The 22281-nt window shown below is 36.7% G+C and overlaps 1 protein-coding gene across 2 annotated transcripts in view; it reads left to right on the top strand.

Moving 5' to 3' along the window:
* Positions 1-22281, top strand: part of RAPGEF2 (Rap guanine nucleotide exchange factor (GEF) 2) — a 133678-nt gene that overhangs the window by 30630 nt on the left and 80767 nt on the right. Inside the window, exons 4-6 of one of the 2 annotated variants that reach the window (XM_010586084.1) lie at positions 7697-7772; positions 10512-10679; positions 13402-13419. In XM_010586084.1, coding sequence (XP_010584386.1) covers positions 7697-7772; positions 10512-10679; positions 13402-13419 — 262 coding nt within the window. The remainder of the gene's footprint in view (positions 1-7696; positions 7773-10511; positions 10680-13401; positions 13420-22281) is intronic. The other variant, XM_010586085.1, reaches the window with a different exon arrangement.

Here is a 22281-nt window from a genome sequence, read left to right as displayed (position 1 = left end):
CCCCCCCCAAGTATTATTAAGTGACTTGTACTTAGCTGTGCTGTTGCGAGTCCCTTCCCTGACACATGAGCTGTTATATCTGAGACTGTAAACATCTAAGCTATCATATGACACTGGATAAGTCTAATCATCCTTATCCATGGTATGTAGTGAGCTCATGTCTCCAGGATTTGCAAACAGTGACAGGTCCGCGAATACCTCTTCAACTCATATTCCACTTGCCAGCATCTCAATTTTCCTTTCAACTGAAAAGTATTTCTGTAAAGCAGCTATTTAATCTCGCTTAAAAAAAAAAAAAAAAGCTGTAGATATAGTAACATTTTGAGAATTAAATAAGTTAAAAGAAAAAAAAAAATCTATTGATTATTTTGATATGCTGATGACCACCACATTTTAATTAAAAATAATATTTAACACAAGTCAAAAGCAGCTTGGGCTTCGCTTGCATATTTGCTTATTTTTTCTAAGAGACAGGCTCTTTCAAATGAGAATCGGAGAAGTCAGCCTATATTATACAGAAGATCAAATTATCTGATAGTGACCCTCTGTCCGTTAGCTGACAAACCCTTGCTTTCGGAGTTTCCTGTGTGCAGCTTTTAGCGCGGGGAAACCCGCCGCTACCTTCCCTCCCCGCATCATCCCCAGCAGAGGGCTGCTCACATTAGAGCTGCTCTGCATGCATGAAGGGCTCTGTCTTTTTTTCTGAGGGGTCAGAAAATGGCCATGCCAAATTTAGTTTTCGTCAGAACACTCCAGCGTTCCCCTAGGGATGGCTTGTGCGTGTGTACACACTTCTAAATTGTGACTTTAGGATTTTTCATCCCTCGCAAGGGTGAGTTGGGTGGAGGAACAGTCTGGGTTTCACAGCACATTCATGTGGAACCCAGCTAAACCTCGCTTGGTCAGAATGAGCCATTAAGAGGGACTGGTGTTTTCAGTTCTAATCTGGATGTACCGAAATGAAACACAGTGGGTTTTGGTAAAAAAAGATACAGGAGGAGGAACTTGACTGAATCCCTTACTATCTCCTGAAGCAGCAGGTAGAAAATAGTCCCTGTTTTTTTTCCATCTAGACATCTACTAAATACTGCTCTGTAATACTTAATTCAGGAATTCAGTGTGACTGGTTTGCTTTAGAACTAAATCTAACACATTTTGGTGTTGTTACAAGTTAAATGCTGATTATTACCTCAAGATTAGACTTTGGGATGTGTCAGAGACTGGACATTCTGCTCATGTTTGCTTCTGTATCATCAGAGAATAATTGATGCAGTGATGGAAAGCAGCTGCTGATCACAGCTGAGGTCACGGCGCTGGTATGAGGAAGCAGGCTGGACGTGCAGCAAATGACACGTCCGGAGGAATGGTAGCTCCTCTGACTCGGAGTTTGGGAAGTGGAGGGTAGAGGGAAGATGGGAAACACAGTAGAGAGCACTTGAACGTAAATAGTAATGGTAGTAATAGCATTTGCAGGGTGGGTGCTACCCAAAAGCAAATGAAGACTCTTTGGCTTACATAACTTCAAATGCTAAATACGATTAATGCAATACCTCTATATTTCACTTTGGTAGTTTTCTGTGATTCTCCTAAATGTAGATGTCAATTGAGTAAATGTAATTTTCACAAAAAGAGTTTGGAATTATTGGGTTTATGTAACTTAAGATCTGGTTTTATCATGAATGTGTCGAAAGCTTGAGAAACTGAACTCAACTAGGCGTAGCCTTGTGCTTACAGATTTATTCAGGTACGGTCTCGAAGAGAAGAGGACTGGTTTCAGGGAAGGCGAGAGAGGGAAAATATTTACTTTAATCTCCATGTATATTTAGATGTCCCGCACTGGCAAATGCTGCCCATTGTACTTCCCATTTGAAAACTTCAGAACAAAGAAAGATTTTGAATATTGATTTCTAGAGTTTTGGCATAAATCATTGCAATACTTATACATTACATTTCTACTTTTAATATATTGTAGACTTTTTTTAAAAGCAAAATATATATGGAGTTTATTTCCTTGCATGAAAGTACCATAGAAAATTGTAAGAACTTGAGAAACAAGAAAATGTGTTCATTTGTAGTTTTCCTTGCATTAGAACATGTCTAAATGCAATATGCTTTTTGACTTAGAGGAAATGCTAATTAAATAGACTTTATTCTAAACCAGCAGCTTTGTTCCAAATACTGCATTTATAAATACATAAAACTATAACAGAATTTTGCTGAATGTGCTGTAGAATGTGCATCATATAGATGACCGTATTTTGTGGAGCTTTCTTTGTAGAGACTTACATGTAGTTTTACTAAGATTTGTAATTTATATGTGAATTAATTATTACTTTAAGCTAATGCAAGGTCGTGAATATCAAAAGAAATAAAGCTTAAGATTACATTATAGGGGAAAAACTAAATTTTTGTATGTCCTTTTTGAAAAACAGCTGTGACTAGTGAAATTGGGTTTTGTGTGAGTGATCTCTGATCTTTAAGAGGAGGGAAGAAAGGGGCTTCTTATTGAAAAACCTTTTCTTGGTGTTCGTTGTCAGTGGAGTTTTCTTCAGATTCTGCATCACTTTTGATGAATACGTTTACATTCCAGTGCTGGGAAATAACTTTCCATTTGGGAGCTGGGCTGAGGTGAAAACAGGAATGTGGAGGCCTCGGGCTGAATGCTGATAGGGAAATGTTCCCTCTTCGGTAGCGGCTGTCTCTGCTGCAAGCTTTGAAAAGAGCATCTGTGTGCGCGTGTACAAGTATGTCTGGGGACCTGGGGAAATGGATGGGTCACGTCTGGAGAAAACTGTGTTGTCCTCCAGTGTCATGATGATAATGGAAAGGACAGAACGAGTCACCCTCAATACCTGGAAGTTTCTGAATGTCTCTGTGTGTAAGTGCCAATAAAAACTAATGTGTTGCTTGTAGCTTTAGGTATTTCATTTAATTGAGGTACTTTGTTGTTTTGTTTTATTAGTAAATCTAATAAATTTGAAGGGGAATAAAGGCAGGCTGTGGTCTTAAATTATTTTATTTTGCTGTTTGTTAGCCACTGACATATTTGCACTAATTGTAGGTTTATAATTGTAAAGGTTTTTTTAATGAGAACTGAAAGAGTAAATTTGGGAAACATGGAAACCCTTAGCTTTCACTTAAAACTAGTCTTCTATTAACTAGCATGGTGTAAATTGCAATACATCTGTTCTTTATCTAACTGTCTGTGTTTTGAGTGTAACAAGTTATGAGATAGGTATGTGGTATGGTACATTTAGGGAGAAAGGAACTGTCATCTACAGTCAGTGTAAACTCAATTTTAGAATGCCTTAGAATGGAAATGAAGTTGTAAATTACTTGTATGGATTAAAATACCTGCTTTTAATACATATACAGTGAGCAAAAGGGTTTTTTAGTACTAACAAATTTATTTGGAAATAATGCTTTTGAATAGTCAAGTGGGAAATTAGACTTTTGTCAATTGCTTCAGGGAATAGTATAGTTAGGGAGCAGTTGCTTGGGGACAATATCTAACCTTCTAAGAGTTAATTTTTTTTTTATCATCCATTTTCAGAATTGCTACTGTAAAGTAGATTCCTGCAAATAAAATTGTTTTGTGTATCTTTAAGTTTTTTTAAAAAGTAGATTTATGTCCACATCATGCATTCAGTACTTTTTGGGGGAATAAAAGTAACTCTGATAGAGAAGGACTTGAGAAATGAAATTGCCTCTAGGACAGATGCTGAGGAGAGCATCTGTGAAGTTTAATACTCAAGGAACCTCAAGTCAGAGCTTATGTGGTAGCCCGGAAAAAAGTGTTGGAAAAGCTGCTGCAAAACAAGGTTCTTTGGGGAATTTAGGTGAGGAAGCAATAGCCTAACCAGGCAGACTTCTGGCTATCTAAATTACTGTTACAATCTCTGCATCCCATATTGACAGCCAACATTGCAAAGATAACTTTAAACTCCCTTAGCTTCCTTTAGTGAAATTCTCATATGCACGTCACAGATTTAGAGAAAATAGTTGCAAAGCTGGGATTTTTCTCAGGTGTATCACTGACTTAATAGTTGCAAATGAGCTATTTTTAGGAGTTGAAATTAATAAGGGTTAGGTAGGAAGAGAAGATTTTTCTCTTTATGTATCAAGACAATTTTGATTGAAATTATTAAGGAATGATACGATACAACCAAATGTGAAGTGTATATTATGTGAAATACTTGATTGCATTTTAAAAACAAAAATGTAGTTTGACCTTAAGCTCCATAGCGAAGTCATATATCCACAGGCTTATTTCACACTACAGTAAGGGAAGGAATAAATTTGTCAAATCCAGTCCATTGAAACCTGCTAATAAAGGCTCTCTACATTTTACTTTAGCTAGCTAGTGCTCACGTAGACCATGTATTTTGTGATAAATTTGGGTAGTCAAACTCACTTTCTATGGGAAGTCTGGCATCAAAATTTGGAAAGAACAGTGTCTAGCAAAAGTTATTGAATAGAGCTGGTATTATGAAGATAATCTGTCAGCCCTTCCACTGAAACTTTATTTGCCGCTGCTGTTTCTGTGCTATACCTAGCATCCCTCAAGCCAGCTTGCATGCCAGCTTGTGGTCCCTTGTATGAAGTTCTTCTCCTGGTATTTTATAAAAGGGTTTACAGCTTGGGCTTTTTGATCAGCTCAGTGAACAGACTGTATTATGTGTTGGGTATTTGCTTCTTTTTATTGCTTACTAATGTTTTAAATAACTTGTTTTCAATTAAATCAAGTTTGGTGTCTTCCCCTCCCTGGTTACTACAGCCAGAGATTTCAGGTAGAGAAGAGTGTCACCAAAGTCCTTTTTTGTTGGTCTTTGCTTTTTGCTTGTGTGAAGCTCTGACAAATTATTTCTGATAAAACTTATTGACTTGGATATCAGTGTTCTGAATTGAAACAATGGGATTGGTGATGCACTAAGATCCCAGTTGTTTCTCAAAGTTGCATGTTAACAGGTATTTGTGTGACTGTGTGTAGGTATTGGAGTGTGGTTCTGCAACAGATAGTATGTAATACTGTGATGGATGTTCTACCACAGTCAGAGCTGGACACTTCTGAAGTGCCCGGACATAGTGGACAGTCACAAGTTTCCTAATTTTCACTGGTTACGTGAATTCCTCACTGATGATGAATTTTCAGCAGCAGATTGGAAGTCAGGAGTTTTACCTGGCATGGCATATCTGAGAAGAGAAAGGCAACACTTGAAAGGTCATTTAACTTTCTTCTGCCTTGATTTACTTGTCACAATACTTCACAAAGATTACAGAGTTTGTTTGCAGCCTGAAGTGCCTTGTGATCTTTGGTCAAAGATAATATATACGTGTGATGTGCTGTCTGCTCTGATAAGTTCTGTGCTGTCATAGGAATCTGAGCAGTACAGCAATGATGTGGTTATTTGCTGCGAGAACCAGTGTGTTACTGGGAACAGAAATCAAGAATTTTCTTTACAGTAATTCAATGCATGCCTTCTGTCTTAATATGTTGACTACTGTTCCCTTGTGCTGAAGGGTAAAATCCAAACAAGTTACTCAAGAATAGAAAAGCACATCCAAAACACAGCTTTCTTTTTTTACTGTGTTTGCTAAAGCTTGAAACTTTTGGATGTCAGCAGTGATTAGCAATGGGCAGAAGTTTAAAGTTGATACTTAGAGACAGCAATAGAGGAAGAAGAAATGGTGGAGCGGAAAGATGTATATGCATTTTCTGTTGAAATTAGTGCTTGCTGTGAGGCTAGAAAATAGGCTGGCAAAAAATACAGCAATAGTGTATTCTAGACCTAAACCAATGGTTACAAAGAGGGGGACAAGAATCTGCAAGAGAAGAGGGAATATTTCTGTGTTTGTTTTCAGTCAGAATATTAAATAAGTTGACTTGATAATCACCATTTTTGCATTGTTGTTTTTCAATCAATGAGTTGATTTACTTTCTCCTTTCCCCTTCCTTCTCTTTTTTAAAGGAAAAACTGTGTGTATGGATCATGTTAATGACCAAGAAAATAAGTTTCTCACTTTTGCAACAGTCTAATGAATCAAACTAGTGGCTTCGTATTCTGGTATCTTTAAGAATAGTTGAAAATGTATAAAATTCAAGATGGCATTGTAGAGTAAAGCACCCTCTGTTTTGTTGCTGGACTATAGGAGGAAGCATGTGTTTGCCTTTAGGAAAATACATGTTTTGTTGAGAGACTTCTTTATTGAATGTTTCTTTTCAAGAGGCTTAGTATTCTGGAAATTTTTTTCTATTGTAGAAGTCCCATGTACCATTAAATGCGATTATTATTTTGATGAATAAGCACAGCTGGCATTTCTTTTCAATATCTGACTGCCTTCTTTTTGAGCTATAAACGTGCTGTTGTCAAGAGATTAGCCTTTGGGGTAGCGAGTTAAATTGTTCATTTCTACAAATCGCCAGGTGGGACAGGCGAAGAGATATAAACTGGCTAGATATACTTTTCTGAATGGTATAGGAACTTCTTCAGTTTGCTTGTTATGAAATAACCCTTAAAAAAGCTACTTTTCACAAACATCGTACCTTAAGTGTGTCACTGTGACTGTGCATTACAGGATTGGTTAAAATTCAGATTTCACAATTTTATTGAGTCTGGTTTGTTTTTTATAAAATAGCTGTTGCCCTGTGAACTTCAGATAGGAAGGTTTCCCGTGCCTGTTGCACAGTACCAGGTTGAAGAAAGGGAAAGGCTAAATAGTTACTTGGCTTTTGGCAGATTTTAGGGCAGGCTTGTTACAGCAGGCTACAAGAGGGGTCCTGAAGTTCCAGCCATTTTGTCAGCTGTCCTGCCTTCCTCTCTGGAAGGGAAAGGTCTGACCTTGACCTGACAGGCTTAAATATTAACTACCTGGAGGGGGAAGCACACACCCCAGAAACAAACTTTAGCTGGTTGTCTTTTCTTTCCACTCTGATGGAGTATGATTAAGGATTTAACCATAGAGGTCTTGTATTTCACTGAATTATGTACTGGTTCTCTGCACTCCACCTTTACCACTGCATTTTAAGGATTCTTTGCAGTTAAGCCTGCAGAGACACACATTCATTTAATACAGGCAGAGCACTTGAGAAACTGAAACTAAAATAACTTCCTATTTTATCCTATAGGAAGCAAAATAGTATCATGCTTAATTATTGCACTAAGGTGGGAATGTGTCATGAAAGGCAAAAACCTCTTTTTCCTCATCTGTTCTATTTGGGAATACTCTTAGGTTCAGCATCCTTATTTTGTTAATTTATTTTAAGTAAAAGAGCTAATTGAAGTCGATCAGCCTGTTCATTCTTTCCTTGGTATGCTAGTTAGCTTTCTTCATAGAAATGCAGATAGCTTAGTTAACTTAATACTGTAATGTCAGAAGATACTAGATTAAACTCTGTAATGTAGTTCAGAATCAACCATGCATCTTCAGTAGGCAGCACTTGATTGACGCTTGTTTTAGTGTTAATAGAATTATTTAGCAAATAGTCTTGATAAACTGTGTGAATACAAAATACACAGCTCTTTGGTGTGCTTGGGTATCAGTTACTTGTCGAAGGACATATGTGTGAAACTTGTACTGTGCAGAGGTATGTACACTTTTTTCTATGCTTTACAGTATCTGGAGAAGATGTAAATATGCTTTTGAATTGTGTTATAGCTCTGATTTTTGTTCTGATTGAAGTATTTTTGTTCTTCAGTTTTGGCAAGCGTTCTGCAGGAAGCTTCAGGCGTGGCTGTGAATGCATTGTTTTAGAGCCATCTGAAATGATTGTGGTAAGAATATTTTCATTCAGTTGCTTTCAAATTTTACAGACCAACTTTGGTAACATTTCAACTTCCAATAAAACTTGAAGTTTTCTGTTTTGCATGTGATCTTTTTATAAATCTAAGATGTCATACGTAACTTTCTTGCCATTCTTTGCACACATACTTGCATTGTTTGAATGATAAAGGCATCCTTTATATTGTTGTTACATTTACTTTTTGCAGAAAACTAAAGTTTTCTCATGCTAGCAGAATAGCAGAACAGTTTGGGGTTTTTTTGTTTTTTTTTTTTGTTTGTTTTTTTTAAGCTGCTTTATTCTTATAGGTAAGCATAGATGCTTTAGTATTAATCTCAGGTTAGCTTAAGTAATGAATGTTTGATTGAATTTAAATTTATTCTCAGCTCTCTGAGGTTTTAAGAAGGAGCTTGAACATTATAAAATTCTACCAACTTTTCTGGGTGAAGGTTGTTTTGTTAGCAGTATCTGCTCTAGTCCAGTGGCAGAACAGCATCATCTCTGAGGGTTCGCAGGCTCAGAAGTTTTTAGTTGCCACTTCAGGGTGCATCATCTGAATGAATGCACAGTCAGCAGGCTAAATGGTTTTTTTCCTCTGTCACTGAGATAGCAATCAGTTCATAATACAGGCATGACAATTATCTAAGCCATATGTAGATGATAGTTGTAGGCTGTGACACTAAACATTTTTTTCCTAAAAAGTGACAGTTTCTGTAAAACTTGCAGAAGCTCAGGAAAATGTGGTATAGCTTAAGTCTTGTAGAAGAGATTAAGTTACTTGTTTAAAGTTGATTGGTAAAAAAAGTAGCTTTTAAACTTACCTTCACGCAAATGTAGGCATGCTTTTGTGGGTTTTAAGCTCTTTGTGATTTCAGATAAAGATGATTATGTAACGGTAGCTTGTTCTGTCGGATGTTTGATGATATATCTCCCTCTTCCAATTCTAAATAAGAAAATCATCTTAGGAAGCTAATGCAGTGTAGTAGGAGACACAGAGGCATATGTGAGAAATGCCAATTGCTTTTCTGCTGTCCCTAACTAAAGCTCTCTGTAACTTTACTTGGTAAAGGAGCAGCAACTCAACAGCAGCCCCTTATGCCTCCTCATTTACCCCTATATTGGCCCCCTGATTTGTCTGACTGCTTTGTGTAACTCGTATCTGACCACAAGTTTGGGAAACAGTTTATTGTTCTGGATTTGGTCTCTAGAAGTATACAATTTAGTTGGTGGTAGCTGTGCGGATGGCTGTCTCTCTCTCGTGCATTCCTTGGTAAGTTAAAAGGGAGAGTGATATAAAAATAAGCAGAGGGGAAGGAGATGACTAAACAACAAGATCTTCTGGACTGATGGATAGTGTTGGGTCAGGGGCAGATACTCCCACACGTGTTGCCTTAGTCCAAAAAAACCAACCTCTAGAGTTTTGGGAAAGCTGAAATTGAACGCTTAACTTCAATCCAGCCTTTCAAAGGAATAACTGTACCTTGAATAGTAAGAATCCCATCCCCAGAGTCTGTCGGGCTCAGTAACTTTCAGTCTCAGGGCTGGATGAGGTCATTCTGTGGGGAGGAGAAGCAGGAGAGGTGTAGGGTGTGAGCGTGACTATCAGACGTGAAATAGATACTTGGTGGTAAGGGGGTAAGCATTACCAGCTCTTCCTGGGGACCCACGAAGTGTGCTCATCCCCTTGTTATTAGTACACTGAAAGTTGTATTTAGTGACGTGAGCTGACAAGTACGTGACACTTCTGACAGAGATATGCTGCAAATTCTTAGGAGTGTTTTGTCTAATACTTCTTTTCCTTGTTGAAAAATATGGAGGAACGTTGCAAGGTGCCTTATAAGCTCTTCTCTACGTCTTCAGAAATACTGTTTATCCCTGGGTGGTGGAATTGAATAGAAGGAGGAGTTAACTGAATCCCCATACATAGCTAGTGCTGAAAGCTGTTTGGTTTTTTTTTCCTCATTTCCCTGTTAGTGTCGAGTAAGGTTTCAATTAGTAGGGTGAACATAGAAAAGATGTTGATTTTCAGCCAAATTACTGTAAAAAGATTGTTCTCTTTCAGGAAAACCAGATTTCCTAGTTCAAATATTTTCATTGCAGTATCCTGTTGTGTAGTAATTTAGGACTATTACTCTGAAGACTCTGAAACTGAGAAGACTTATTTTATATTAGGATATACCTAATAGGTATTTTTTATTCTCCCTGTTGTTGTTTTGAAGTGATTTGTTTTTGTGTAAATCCAGTCTATTAGAAATCCTTCCTTATGCCCTCAAAATATTGGAAGCATACAATAAAACCAGTGCTGCCTATTGAAGACCAAAACCTTTGCCATAGGTTGGTTAGGGAGGATTCCAAGTGACAAACAGAGGTCAGTAGGAAAACTACCAAGTGCTCCTTCATACCAGTTTTCTTTTTGCAATGTATTGAGTAGTGAAATGTTTGTATTTGTGCAAGAGTAAGAAGTGGGGGAGGAAGGGAGAATTTTTCCATCTGTCATTTTTGGAAAGTGGTCATATTCAGTGATGCTGTTCATACCAGTGTTGATTTTTTGGGGTTTTTTGTTTGTTTATTTGTTTTTTTTTTTTTGAGTAGTGGCTTCACTCATAGTGCTGAAAATACAGGAGATTCAAAAAACACCAGTCAGCTTTGAAAATAGGATTTGTTGTGTTTCTAATAAGAAGAAACATTTTTATTTCTTGTTGGAAATGACACTTTCTTGCATCTTTTTTAGGTTGATTACATGGATGAAAATGAGGAGTATTTTCAGCGTCAAGCTTCTCATAGGCAATCTCGAAGAAGATTTAGGAAAATCAACCAAAAAGGGGAGCGACAAACAATTATTGATACTGTTGACCCTTACCCTGTGGGGAAGCCACCTCTACCTAGAGGTTACCATACGGTAAGCTGTCTGTATTTGTGGTTCACAAAAACATAAACAGGAAAATTATTGAAAAGAAAACAAAATGGCTAAACTTTGTGGTATCTTTAAAGAAGCATGCTTCTGATGGGAGGTTTCTGCTTAAAATATGGCTCCATCAGTATGCGAACGTGTACAGCTTGCATCTTAGTTCAGAGTTGAAAGCACGTTTCTTATGACTGTGAATGTCATGTATTATTTCTTAATGTTCTAGTCATTATTTGAAATTGTGAAAGAAACTATGTTCTGATTTCCTTTTGATATTAAGTTATGGTACAAATAGTTTAGTGTACGGTGTTAAAAGGTCAGTTAGTGAAGCACTCATTCATGTATATGATAACAGTTGTTGCCTGAGAAGGACTGTGCTGCATTGCAGTAGGCCAAATTATTGGATTAAATCTGTCATTTCTTTTTGGTATCTAGAACTTAAGTGTCAAATTACCTGTTTCTAGTGTCTGCCTCAAGAGCCCTTTATAGTTGGGTTTCAGTGAGCTACGTAGTCTGCCCATCATCAGGGAGATCATTTGGTCATTCCACTCGATTTCTTTTTTTGGGAGGTAATCTTACATGTTGAAAGTTTCCAGGCTTTCTCCTGAGATGAAAATAAACTAATAATTAAAACTTATTCTACAAAATATTTTATATGGCTTTTAAATTGAGAAAAGCTCCTTTAGATTAATATGTTTGTTTGGTATTGATTTCAACTGTGAGCAAAATACTGGAAAAGCGGTTTGTCTTTGGCTCTCATTTATTTGTTTAAGCCCCCAAATCTGCTAGAACCATAAAGGCATGGGCATAAATAACTTTGTGGATATTTAATCTTATTGAGTTCATTGGGCTGAATTTTGCACAGTGTAAGCCACATGCATATAAATTCACAGGATTAGAGCTTTAATGTCTTTAAAATACTGTCTTTGATCCAATGCAATTGTAGATTTTTTCCATTTTTCCTTCTTTATCCTTATTCCTTGACTTGTTTGCCAGTTCGCTATATATTCAGTGTGTGTCTGTAAGTGTGTAGATGTTTGATTACATCTGTTAATTATACAGGCTTTTCCTCATGAGTTGAATAATTACATTTTATGCCAACAATTTGTTTTTGTTTATACAACAGCTTTTAATGGTTTAATTTTCAGTGCAGTTTTAATTGCCTCTAAATTTAATACAGATTGAGCCAGTTCACTTGGTTTGAAGATGAAACATTTTACTAGTCTGTTTTTGAAAAAATAAATATGTTGTATTGTACTTTGTAGGAATTACAGGAAGAATTACTTTTGTTCGTATTACTTAGATGTGTACGTTGTGCTTAGCAAACAGTTCTAGTGTTATTTTTATCTAACTCTAGAAGGGCAGAATTTAGATCACACACAGTGCTATTTGCATTCGTAGGTCCTTGCCTGTTGTATAAATTTCACTTTAGGTACGCCTAATGAGTTTTTGTAAGCCTAACTGGTACTAAGAGCAAAAGCCCATTGTGTGCCATTCTGTTGTGCGAGTTCATAATGATTTTGTGTATGTGTTGAGAAATTCATTGCAAGTGAGATTTCATATTGAGTTGGAAGAGATTGCCAAATAAACTGTAAAATTTGCAATAATTACAGTCAAATGTTGCTTTAAAAAGTGTAATATGATGCATATGACTGACTGTTTTTTGTTTTTGTTTTTTTTGTTGTGTTTTTTTTTAAATTTTTTTTTCCCCCAAAGCATATAGAGTCAAGTAAGCTCAACTGAGTTTTACAATGTAGTCAAGACTCTCCATGCTGTCCCATTCTCTCCTATTTTTACAGTATTTGGTGATCTTGTATACATTGTTCTCATTCAATTCTACTAGCAATATTATTTCTATTGCTTTAACCATACATGTTAAAGGCTGCATTGTCTTTTCTTCCTTCTTATTTTCTGTCCTTTGACCTCATTTTTTTGGTCTTAATTTCTTGAGAAATTGACTGAAGAAAGCAGGGGGTTTTTTGAAACACATAGGAATTCAAAGCATATAGCACATATCTTGTGGGCTTGTTGCCCATCCATTCTTTGGTCAGCATCTGTCAGGGTCTCATCTTTGGTTCTACTTCTTAATTTTGGATACATAAAGAAGCATTAAAAAAATGCAGATGTTCAGATATTGCAGTAAATAATGTGTTAAATTCAAATTGAAAAAGGATTAATATGATGCATTTGTTTTCAAGTTTGTTCTTCCTTGTGGATATCTTCTGGTTTAGGTGTTAGGTACATGAGATTCAAAGTAATAAAGCTGCTTTGATAGCATCCTCAAAATCTTCACAAAATATGTAATTTCCTTATATTTTGTTTAAATCTGTAGTTACCATGTAGAATGGTTTGGTTTGGTTTTTTTTTTTTATAAATTATTAGTGCTTTATTTGCAGTAGTCTCTGAATGCTTTTCTTCAGAAAGGTCAAACAGTATTTTCTGAAGAAAGTTTTCTATATCTTTGTGAAAACATAGAGCAAAATGTAGAGCTTAAATGAAGATGCATGGCTGTGCTTTTCGAGAATTAAAAATTAAATGCAGTGCTCTCAGTTGTGGCATGGCTTTCTGCAATAAAGTCAACTTGTAGGGGATGGTGGACCCTCACTAACATAATTTTAACATTATCTTCATAGTGGTGGAATGTACTATGGCATGTCTGATAATGTTCATCTTTTCCTTTCCTCCTATATGGCATTCATTTCATTTTGGCTCACAGGAATGCACTAAACCTCAGGTATTGTAACTTACTGTGTATGGTCCACTAACAATTTACTTGTGGGTTTGCAGTGTGGTATCATAATACTGATGCAATGTTATGAACTAAAATTGCCTCCCAGCCTTTTCTTTGATACTTGAGCAATCTCACTATGATATTAAAGTACTAATGTAAATATGGAATTTGGTGACAGCATGATGTCTCTTGCGCAGCTTGATTGACCTTTCTTCCTTGCTTTGATGTCCTGTGATTTAGAGAAAATGGAGAACAATAGGCAAAGGGTATATACAAAATATTTAGTGTTTGACAGACACTTTACTCAGGTATCTCTTCCATGACATGGAGGACTTAATCTTTGATTTTGATTTAAAAATAGCCCCCCCATCACTGTTTAGTACCTGTATGTCAGCAGAGCAGTAACCTATGGTTACTAAAATACTATGTCTAAGAGTTATAATGTGCTTTTCAAATTACGATGGGAATTTGAAATACTTTGTAGTATTCTGATAACTTACCCTAATTCTTGAAGGACCATTTGAAGTGACATCTGATGTTGGGTATCGTACTTAGGCATGTTACTTTTGGAACAAGTGTTGCTGATTTCTAGGGTGATGAAAATAGAAACTTCATAATGTACGGAAATAAAATGAATGTGTCCTATCAGACTGATAAAATGGCATCCTTTTTGCTACCATCTGTAGTTTGTTAAAATGGATCTATTCTTTTACAGGGAAGAAGAAAAATCCTGATAAGTTTAGGTTGAGCCGTTCTTACTTGAATCTGGAAAACCTTGTTCAGATTTTTTTTGATAGAAAATTTTTGCTTGTGCTTCTAATGTGTCAGAAACTGTCTTGAACTTAGATTAGTGTTAACACCTCTTTACTTAATAATAGAAATTGGATTTTAACTTCTGAATATGGATTTTCTTTCTGTGTTTACGTATACTTAAGGCTACTTAATGTTTTCAGTGAAAAGGCCTTGTTTTGGGTGACTTGACTGAAAGAGTGTGGACCCTTTCTCCTGAGAATCTAAATCACTTTTCTTCTGCTTTAGGCTGATTTTTTTTTTTTTTTAATTAACTTTAAAATAGAATAGTCACCTATGCAGTGAATTTAAAAAAGGATAGACTTTCTTGTACTATCTTACTGCCAATAAACTTTGTGGCTGCTTCAGTGCATCTGTGAAGAATTGATCATGCCCAGTCTAAGTGTTGCTGAGCTGGTTATTATGTATATAATGAATGACATATTTATTGTAAATTAACAGAAGTTCATAAACAAAAAATAACTTTGTCCAAAATAAGATACTGTTCTTTAGTGGCCCAGAGGTTACAAGTTGTAATTTATAACTCCCTGGTTTGTGATAGTCAGTCTCTCCTGTGCCTTAGACTTTATATGTAAACAGAGATGTGGGCTTTTACTAGTCTGTACCATAAGTCTTTACTTTGCTAAAGGCAAAATATCAAAGCTTACTGGGGAATATTTAGAGAGATGCAGGTAGGCCTGTAAATAAAACGCTGAAACACCCGTGAATAGCCCTGAACAGAAAGTATAGTGCGTGTTTTTTTTACTCTGCAAGAATCCATCCAGATATGAATTAGTTAACAGGCCTGTGAGAATTGCTGCTAGTGCATCCTCAGCCGGGCTTTTTAAAGCCAGCTGCTGAAATCCCTGCAAAAGGTCTCTCTGCCTTTAGTAGCCTTTCTTATCCCATTCAGCTTGAGATTCACGTAAGGTGACAATCCGTTTATCCGGTGTCGGAAGAAAAAGAGCAGTGGGCCTGGAGCCATCAATAACCCCTGCTTCTTCCCCAAGTTACAAGCATGTAACAATTTTATCCTGGCACACTGTGCTGTGGAGCCAGTCATCCTGCCGATCTGTTAAGGGCAGACAAGTATTGTCCTTCTGGATTTTATTTGAAGGAGGTAACTGAAAATTTGAATGAGAAGAGGGCTGGAAGTGAAACCGTTTCTAATATCACTGAGTCAAGTCTCATCTGCAGCCATGACTCCCTGAAAAAATAAGTATGAGGGTTTTTTTCTAGCTTTTTTTAATACATACATATTTTAAAATATTAGAACCTGCTCACTTAGTAGCAAATTGTAGAAACTTTGCTGCCTGCCCCATCTTCTTTTATAAGTAATAGTTAGTGCAAAGCATCAGCAAAGTAACCTTTTTTTTTTCCTGATACCGTTTGCATTCACGTTGTCTGCTGAGAGTCTGAAATTCCTGGATTGAAAATTTATGTCCAGATTGTTCGGTTTCCTGAAACAAATTTGCCTTTTCCTTTGTCTGAAAAATTACATTTTTAACAACCAACAAAGCTGTTGTATGTTATATTTCTACATATAGGAAGGATTTAAAAAAATACGAATTTTAAACTTTTCTGCCTGAATTTGGTGCGAAAGCCTAGTTGTTTTCCTTTACTCAGCATGTGTGGCTACTGAAGTGATGTGGAAGTTCACAAGATGACAAGCAGTTTTTTCTTGTGGCATATATATTAGTTGAGAATTCAAAAAAGCTGATTCTATTTTAGGACTTTGTTGCAGATGTCCAGTATAATTTGGGATGAGACTTAAAAAACAGCATAATACAATTGCTTCTTTGCATGTGTATTTATGTTTATTTTGTAAAATACATACTGCTGGATGTCTTTCCATGGACCACTGCAAATGATCATGAAATACCTCATATGTACTTGCTTCTCAACAATGTGGACTTCACAATATTGTGATATACCTTGCCATAATGTATTCTTGTTAGCATGTTGTATTCTACATAGTAAATTGATGTCAATATAGTAGTGTACTTAGTCATCTTTATTACATATAGAATTTCTGTCATTTTAGTTTGAATCGGTAGGAACAGTTGTCAGATACCCTATCTACAAGAAATCAGTTTAAAGGAATACTGTCAATCTTTCAAGCCTGTAAATAGCTGTAGCTTTTAACGTTCATGATGATTTTTAGGATTATCTAGCACTTTCATTCTAATACAAGTTCACTTAATAAAACAAAGTGAACCACAGAATCAATCGTGAGTATTCACACACACACAAAAAAAAGGGGGGGGGGGGAGCAGCCTGCTTTTAGGAAGAATGAACAACATCTGAGCTAATTTGCCAAGTCTAGGAAAAATTATTTGAGGGGCAGTGAACAAAGAGGTGTGGACACACTGAAAGCTTGACTTTATACAGAGGTATAAAGGATGTGGAGAGGTTCTGGGGAAAAAACAATTGTTTAAAGATCCTTGACCTTGGAAGTGTTAAGCAAGTTTATTTACAAAGGAAAAAAGGCACAGAAAAACTACTGGGGATCGTAGTCAGGTACACTTGATCATCAAAATGTTTGGGGAAGCAGAAAGTTTGAAGGTTTTGGCTTTAGAGGCTTGTATGAGTTATGGTAGCTGAACCTATTTAAATAGATTTAATTTTTTAACTTGATGCTAACTTAGTTTTGCCCCAGATAGAGGAAAAATGTGAAGAGCAAGCAGAAAGGAAGCCGAGATGGTTCTGTTACGTGGCATATGCAAAATGAAAGCAAAAAGGTCACCTCACTTAAATAAAAATTGAACTGGACTCATTCTGTTCTTGGTTATAAAACAAATTAATTTAAGTAATGTAAGCAGAGAAATGGTCATTCAAAACATAATTGTACACACACCTAAACCTACAGTGTATTGCCAATGGGAAGTAGCATGGTGTGCAAGGGTGTTTTAATCACACATTTGCACAAATAATAATACGTTTTTTTACTCAAAATTGTCTCTAGTGATAACAAATTAAGTATAAAATAATTTATTTAACATTTCTAGTGTTTATATTTAAAATAAAATACACTGCATTGATAGTTCCATTAACAAAAGAAGGGGTCTGGTTCTTAACATCATCAAGTGCGAGTGTCCTTTTACCAGGAAGGATATTTGTTTAGTTGCTTTAGTTCATTTACAAAATTCAGTGTGCAATTTCAAAAGCAACTGTTTTTATTATCCCATGATGACAATAATCAATCTCATTCCAAATAATAAGTAGATGTGTATGTTATACTAGGAAATAATACAAAATGCTAGATATACATAGTATGTGTATGTAATATTTGAACACATGTAGTAATGCTAATTCCTGAAGTGTGTGACTGTGTTATATATGCAGGTGTATTTTGAAGTGAGACACTACAAAACCTGTGGGCTAATTTCATCTGAAATATGAAATTCCTGAGATGATTTGGGCAGTTCCCGTTAACTGTTTTTTGTATAGAAGTTGGGTGCTTTATGGGAACATCCGCTGGTAATGTTATAACGACAATAAGTAATTCCCACCCCTATGTTCTGTGTTTTGTGGCAAAACACAACCGTTTTAGCCACGTGGCTTCCCTCCTTCATCCGTGTTGTAAGGGACTATTAGTTTAAAATTATGTATTATGTTATCTATTAATGTTAATATGTGAGCAATGCTATCATTTTATTTTGTGTAGCACCCGAAGCAAAACAAAATTGTTAGTTCATCATCCTTTTAGTAATGTCTATTGGCAAGCTAATGCAAAATTAATGACATGCAGTGTGTTATTTACTCAACTTGCAGCTTCTGTCAGAGGATGTCTATTTTTATATATTACATCATCCCTGCTGCAGAACTCGTATATCCTTTGGGATTTACTGTTCTTCCATTCCCTTTGGAAGTGCTCACATTGATGTCATAACTGGATTTGTAATTGTGATTAGATTTGGAAATTCAAAGAGAAACATTGAAGCTATGCAGTATTTTCTGCAACTGAAGTGTCAGTAGTTTCTGATTTTCTTTTTTTTGTTGATATATTATTGACACTAGGTCCTGTTTACAGCTTGTAGAGTTGCCGATACTTTATGACCACACATATGTGAAACCGTGTTTAATAGCATAGATTTTCCAGAGTAGTGTGAGTTTTTTGCTGTTACTGACTTGTGATGTGCTCTTTTATATTATACAAAAGATTGCTTTTCTGAGATGTAGGGTATAAAACGAAATGTGAGGTTTGTCATCAAAGCAGAAAGTTGTTCATGCAGAAGAAAAATGAATTTTTCATAACCCTTTTCTAAACTGATCGTTGCATAATGTAACTAAATACAAATATTGAATTTCCAGCACTTAAACTTGATTAGAGCTGAGGAAGATTAAACACACACATACATGTGTTCTTAAACATTTTTAAATAGGATATCCTCATTAGTCTAAGGTTGTTCATTTAGAAGCAATGTTTGCATGTAAAGTACATATGGGGAAATGGGATCTGTCTATGCGTTATATTTGTAGAATACCAATACAGATCCTTTCAACACTACCATCTCTATACAGATGAGCATTGTGAGTGATAGTCCTGATGTGGACATGTGCCCACCAAAGTATGGAAAGAAACTATCAGTTCATTTTTTTTTCCCAAGCATCTGAGCCCCTGTTATGTGAGTTGTGCTTGATGTAGTGACTTAAAGATAAAATGATTAGTATTTGGTGTCAATCTTTCCACAAAAGGTTCTGTTCTGAGTACTTTTAATAGTGTTTTATATTTGATTTGAATCATTTAAAATTACCATTTTGCTGAGTGAACTTCAAAGCTCTAAAAAAAAAATCAATAAAAGTAGTAGTTTAAATATCCTGAGCAACTAAGGAAGTATGTATATGTGCTGGTTTTGGCTGGGGTAGAGTTAATTTTCTTCAAAGTAGCTGGTAGGGGGCTGTATTTTGGATTTGTGCTGAAAACAGTGTTGATAACACAGGGATGTTTTCGTTACCGCTGAGCAGTGCTCACACAGAGCCGAGGCCTTTTCTGCTTCTCCCCCCACCCCACCAGCGAGGAGGCTGGGGGGGCACAAGAAGTTGGGAGGGGACACAGCTGGGACAGCTGACTCCGACTGACCCAAGGGATGTTCCAGACCATATGATGTCATGCTCAGCAGATAAAGCTGGGGGAAGAAGAAGGAAGGGGGGGACGTTCGGAGTGATGGCGTTCGTCTTCCCAAGTAATGGTTACGCGTGATGGAGCCCTGCTTTCCTGGAGATGGCTGAATATCTGCGTGCCCATGGGAAGTGGTGAATGAATTCCATGTTTCGCTTTGCTTATGTGCGTGGCTTTTGCTTTACCTATTAAACTGTCTTTATCTCAGCCCATGAGATTTCTCACTTTTGCTCTTCTGATTCTCCCCCATCCCATTGTGAGGGAGGTGAGTGAGCGGCTGTTTGGGGCTTAGTTGCTGGCTGGGGTTAAACCATGACAATATAGAACTGAAACATGGGAAAGATGGAACGTTCCAAGGTGGCCAGTAGCATCCTGGCTTGTATCAGAAATAGTGTGGCCAGCAGAAGCAGGGAAGTGATTGTCCCCCTGTACTTGGTGCTGCTGGGACCACACCTTGAATACTGTGTTCAGTGTTGGGCCCCTCACTACAAGAAAGACATTTAGTTGCTGGAGCATGTCCAGAGAAGGGCAACCAAGTTGGTGAGGGGCCTGGAGCATGAGTCTGACAAGGAGCAGCTGAGGGAACTAGGGTTGTTTAGCCTGGAGAAAAGGAGGCTGAAGGGAGACCTTATCACTCCTTACAACTACCTGAAAGGAGGTTGTAGTGAGGTGGGGATCAGCCTCTTTTCTCAAGTAACAAGCAATAGGACAAGAGAAATGGCCTCAATTTGTGCCAGGGAGATTTAGATTGGATATTAGGAAAAACTTCTTCATTGAAAGTGTTATCAAGCACTGGAACAGGCTGCCCAGGGAAGTGGTGGAGTCACCATCCCTGGAGGCACTTAAAAGACATGTAGATGTGGTGCTTAGGGACATGGTTTAGTGGTGGACTTGGCAGTGTTAGGTTTACGGTTGGACTTGATGATCTTAAAGGTCTTTTCCAACCTTAATGTCTCTATGATTCTAAGTCCAGAAGGGGAGTTATTCTTTCACTTTCTATTCTGGGTTTGCGAATACTTCTTTTTTTCTTGGACAACTAGCATATGTCAGTTCCTCACTGGTCTTGCAGTTATCAGTTGTGAAGGGGGGGGACGGGGACCAAACCCAAAGAAAGACTGTTTCTCCATATTTTGAAATATTGATGTTATAGTCATGCCTAAAGGCTTGACCAAAGGGTGGAACTTATTCCAACACATCTAAACATGACCCTTCCATGATGAGTTTTGGTGCATGAGTATCAAACAAGTTTGAGATGAGGAAGGAGGAAATTAGAGGCAATGCAAGAATTTAGTAATAAAACAAGAACTGTGACCTGCAACTCCTGGCTTCTAGTCTGGTGTCATGATCTTAAACAGTAATTTGTGAAAGTAAATTGTGTGTATTTAGTTTAACAGAGCTTGGGTTTTCATGTGTTTGAAGCTTTGTGCTACTTGTAACTTTTGCTATGTGGAAATAATGCTGTAATTCCTATTTGTGAATTATTTCAAGTTTGTTTGTTTGTTTGTTTTTAAAAGGTGCCCCAAATCCTTAAAACTAAAGCATGTTTACAGTCTCTGACTCTGAAATGTTAAGGAGTAAAGGAGTTCACAGAGGTCTCTGGGTAGATATTTGGGGTTGTGTATGTTATGGTAGTTTAGTGGTGGTGGGTTTCTTCGGATGAAAGAGAGGGAGGTGCTTTGGTTTCTTTAAAAGCTGTGTTTTTTTTAAAATGAAGGAAATACAGCTGTTACAACAGTAATTGCACATTCAACATAATTCTGTTTCTAAGCTTTTAGATGAGACTCAGTAGCCCAAGTTGCAGATACCAGGCTTCTCTCAGTGCTGTCACAGCTGCTGATGAAGATGCAGCAATGTCCATCCTACTTTCCAGGCAGTCTTAATTTTAAAATTTACGCAAAGGTTGGTCTTGACCAAAGGTGATGGTTAGGAAAAAAGCTGGAATAATCTGCTTTATTTAAATGCTAATAAGTCTGAGAGAAAATCTTTTGATGTGTAAACTTTTTTTACTTTATTGGGTAGATGTGTACATTACAGTGTCCTGGCTAGTCCTGCTAAGTGTAAATGCTGTTGTCCATGCATGCATCTTCTAGCAGGTGACAGTTCAGTTCAGGGGAGCTAACAAGTCCTGAGTAATGCAATGTAGTTACCTTGAATTTACCACAAGGTTTGTGGTAAATTCTTTCTCTCTCTTTCACCACACTGTTAACATGCTTATGTAGCCATACTCAGGTCACCGTGCAACAAAGTTGTTCTTAGATGTGAGGCTGAGCATCCTTGACCACTTTCTAAATTCCTGGTGTTTACACATCTCTGATGGAAAGAAATATTTTTTTTTTAATAATGAAAAAAACCTTTTTTTTTTTTTTAATATAAGATCTAGTCAAAGTGTTAGTATTCTGTTGTACAAGTAATGGGTATGGGGAGCTGGGCTTTAGTTTTGAGCAGTTAACCTTAATTATCTTTGAATTTTCAGGTAGTAAAGTTTTGACATGCATCTGGAACAGCTGGCAGGTATTATGTGTATTGTTGATATGGTTGGCAAAAACTACACAGATAGTGCTTTCACTCTGTTTTGCATTATTTGTATATGCGTGTGTCTATGCATGTGCTAAAATGTAAAATATTTTACGTTTTCTTCCTTTCACTTCACTAAATTACATTCTTTATATTACTCTTGAATGTTGTAATTTGATGAGTATAAAGGCCTGCAGCTAACTTTTTTGAAAGTCTGCAAATGATCCATGGTGCACAAAAGATCATCTTAAAAGTAAGCATGCTGACAGCTTTTCCGTTAGTAATCCTGGAATACAAAACAGTGTAGAATCAAATTATTAGGGAGACTCAGTTGGGTTAGGTGCACTTCTACTAAGATCAGGTAACTGATCTTGTAATTGTAAGGGAAAAATGTAGTTTAAAATTTGCAAAATGGGACATCAATCAGTTGATGGTAGCTG

The sequence above is a fragment of the Haliaeetus leucocephalus genome, unplaced genomic scaffold, assembly GCF_000737465.1.
Source record: "Haliaeetus leucocephalus isolate CR32 unplaced genomic scaffold, Haliaeetus_leucocephalus-4.0 Scaffold140, whole genome shotgun sequence".
NCBI lineage: Eukaryota > Metazoa > Chordata > Aves > Accipitriformes > Accipitridae > Haliaeetus > Haliaeetus leucocephalus.
Note: the sequence above shows the minus strand (reverse complement) of the source record. Positions and strands in the feature narration are given on the sequence as shown.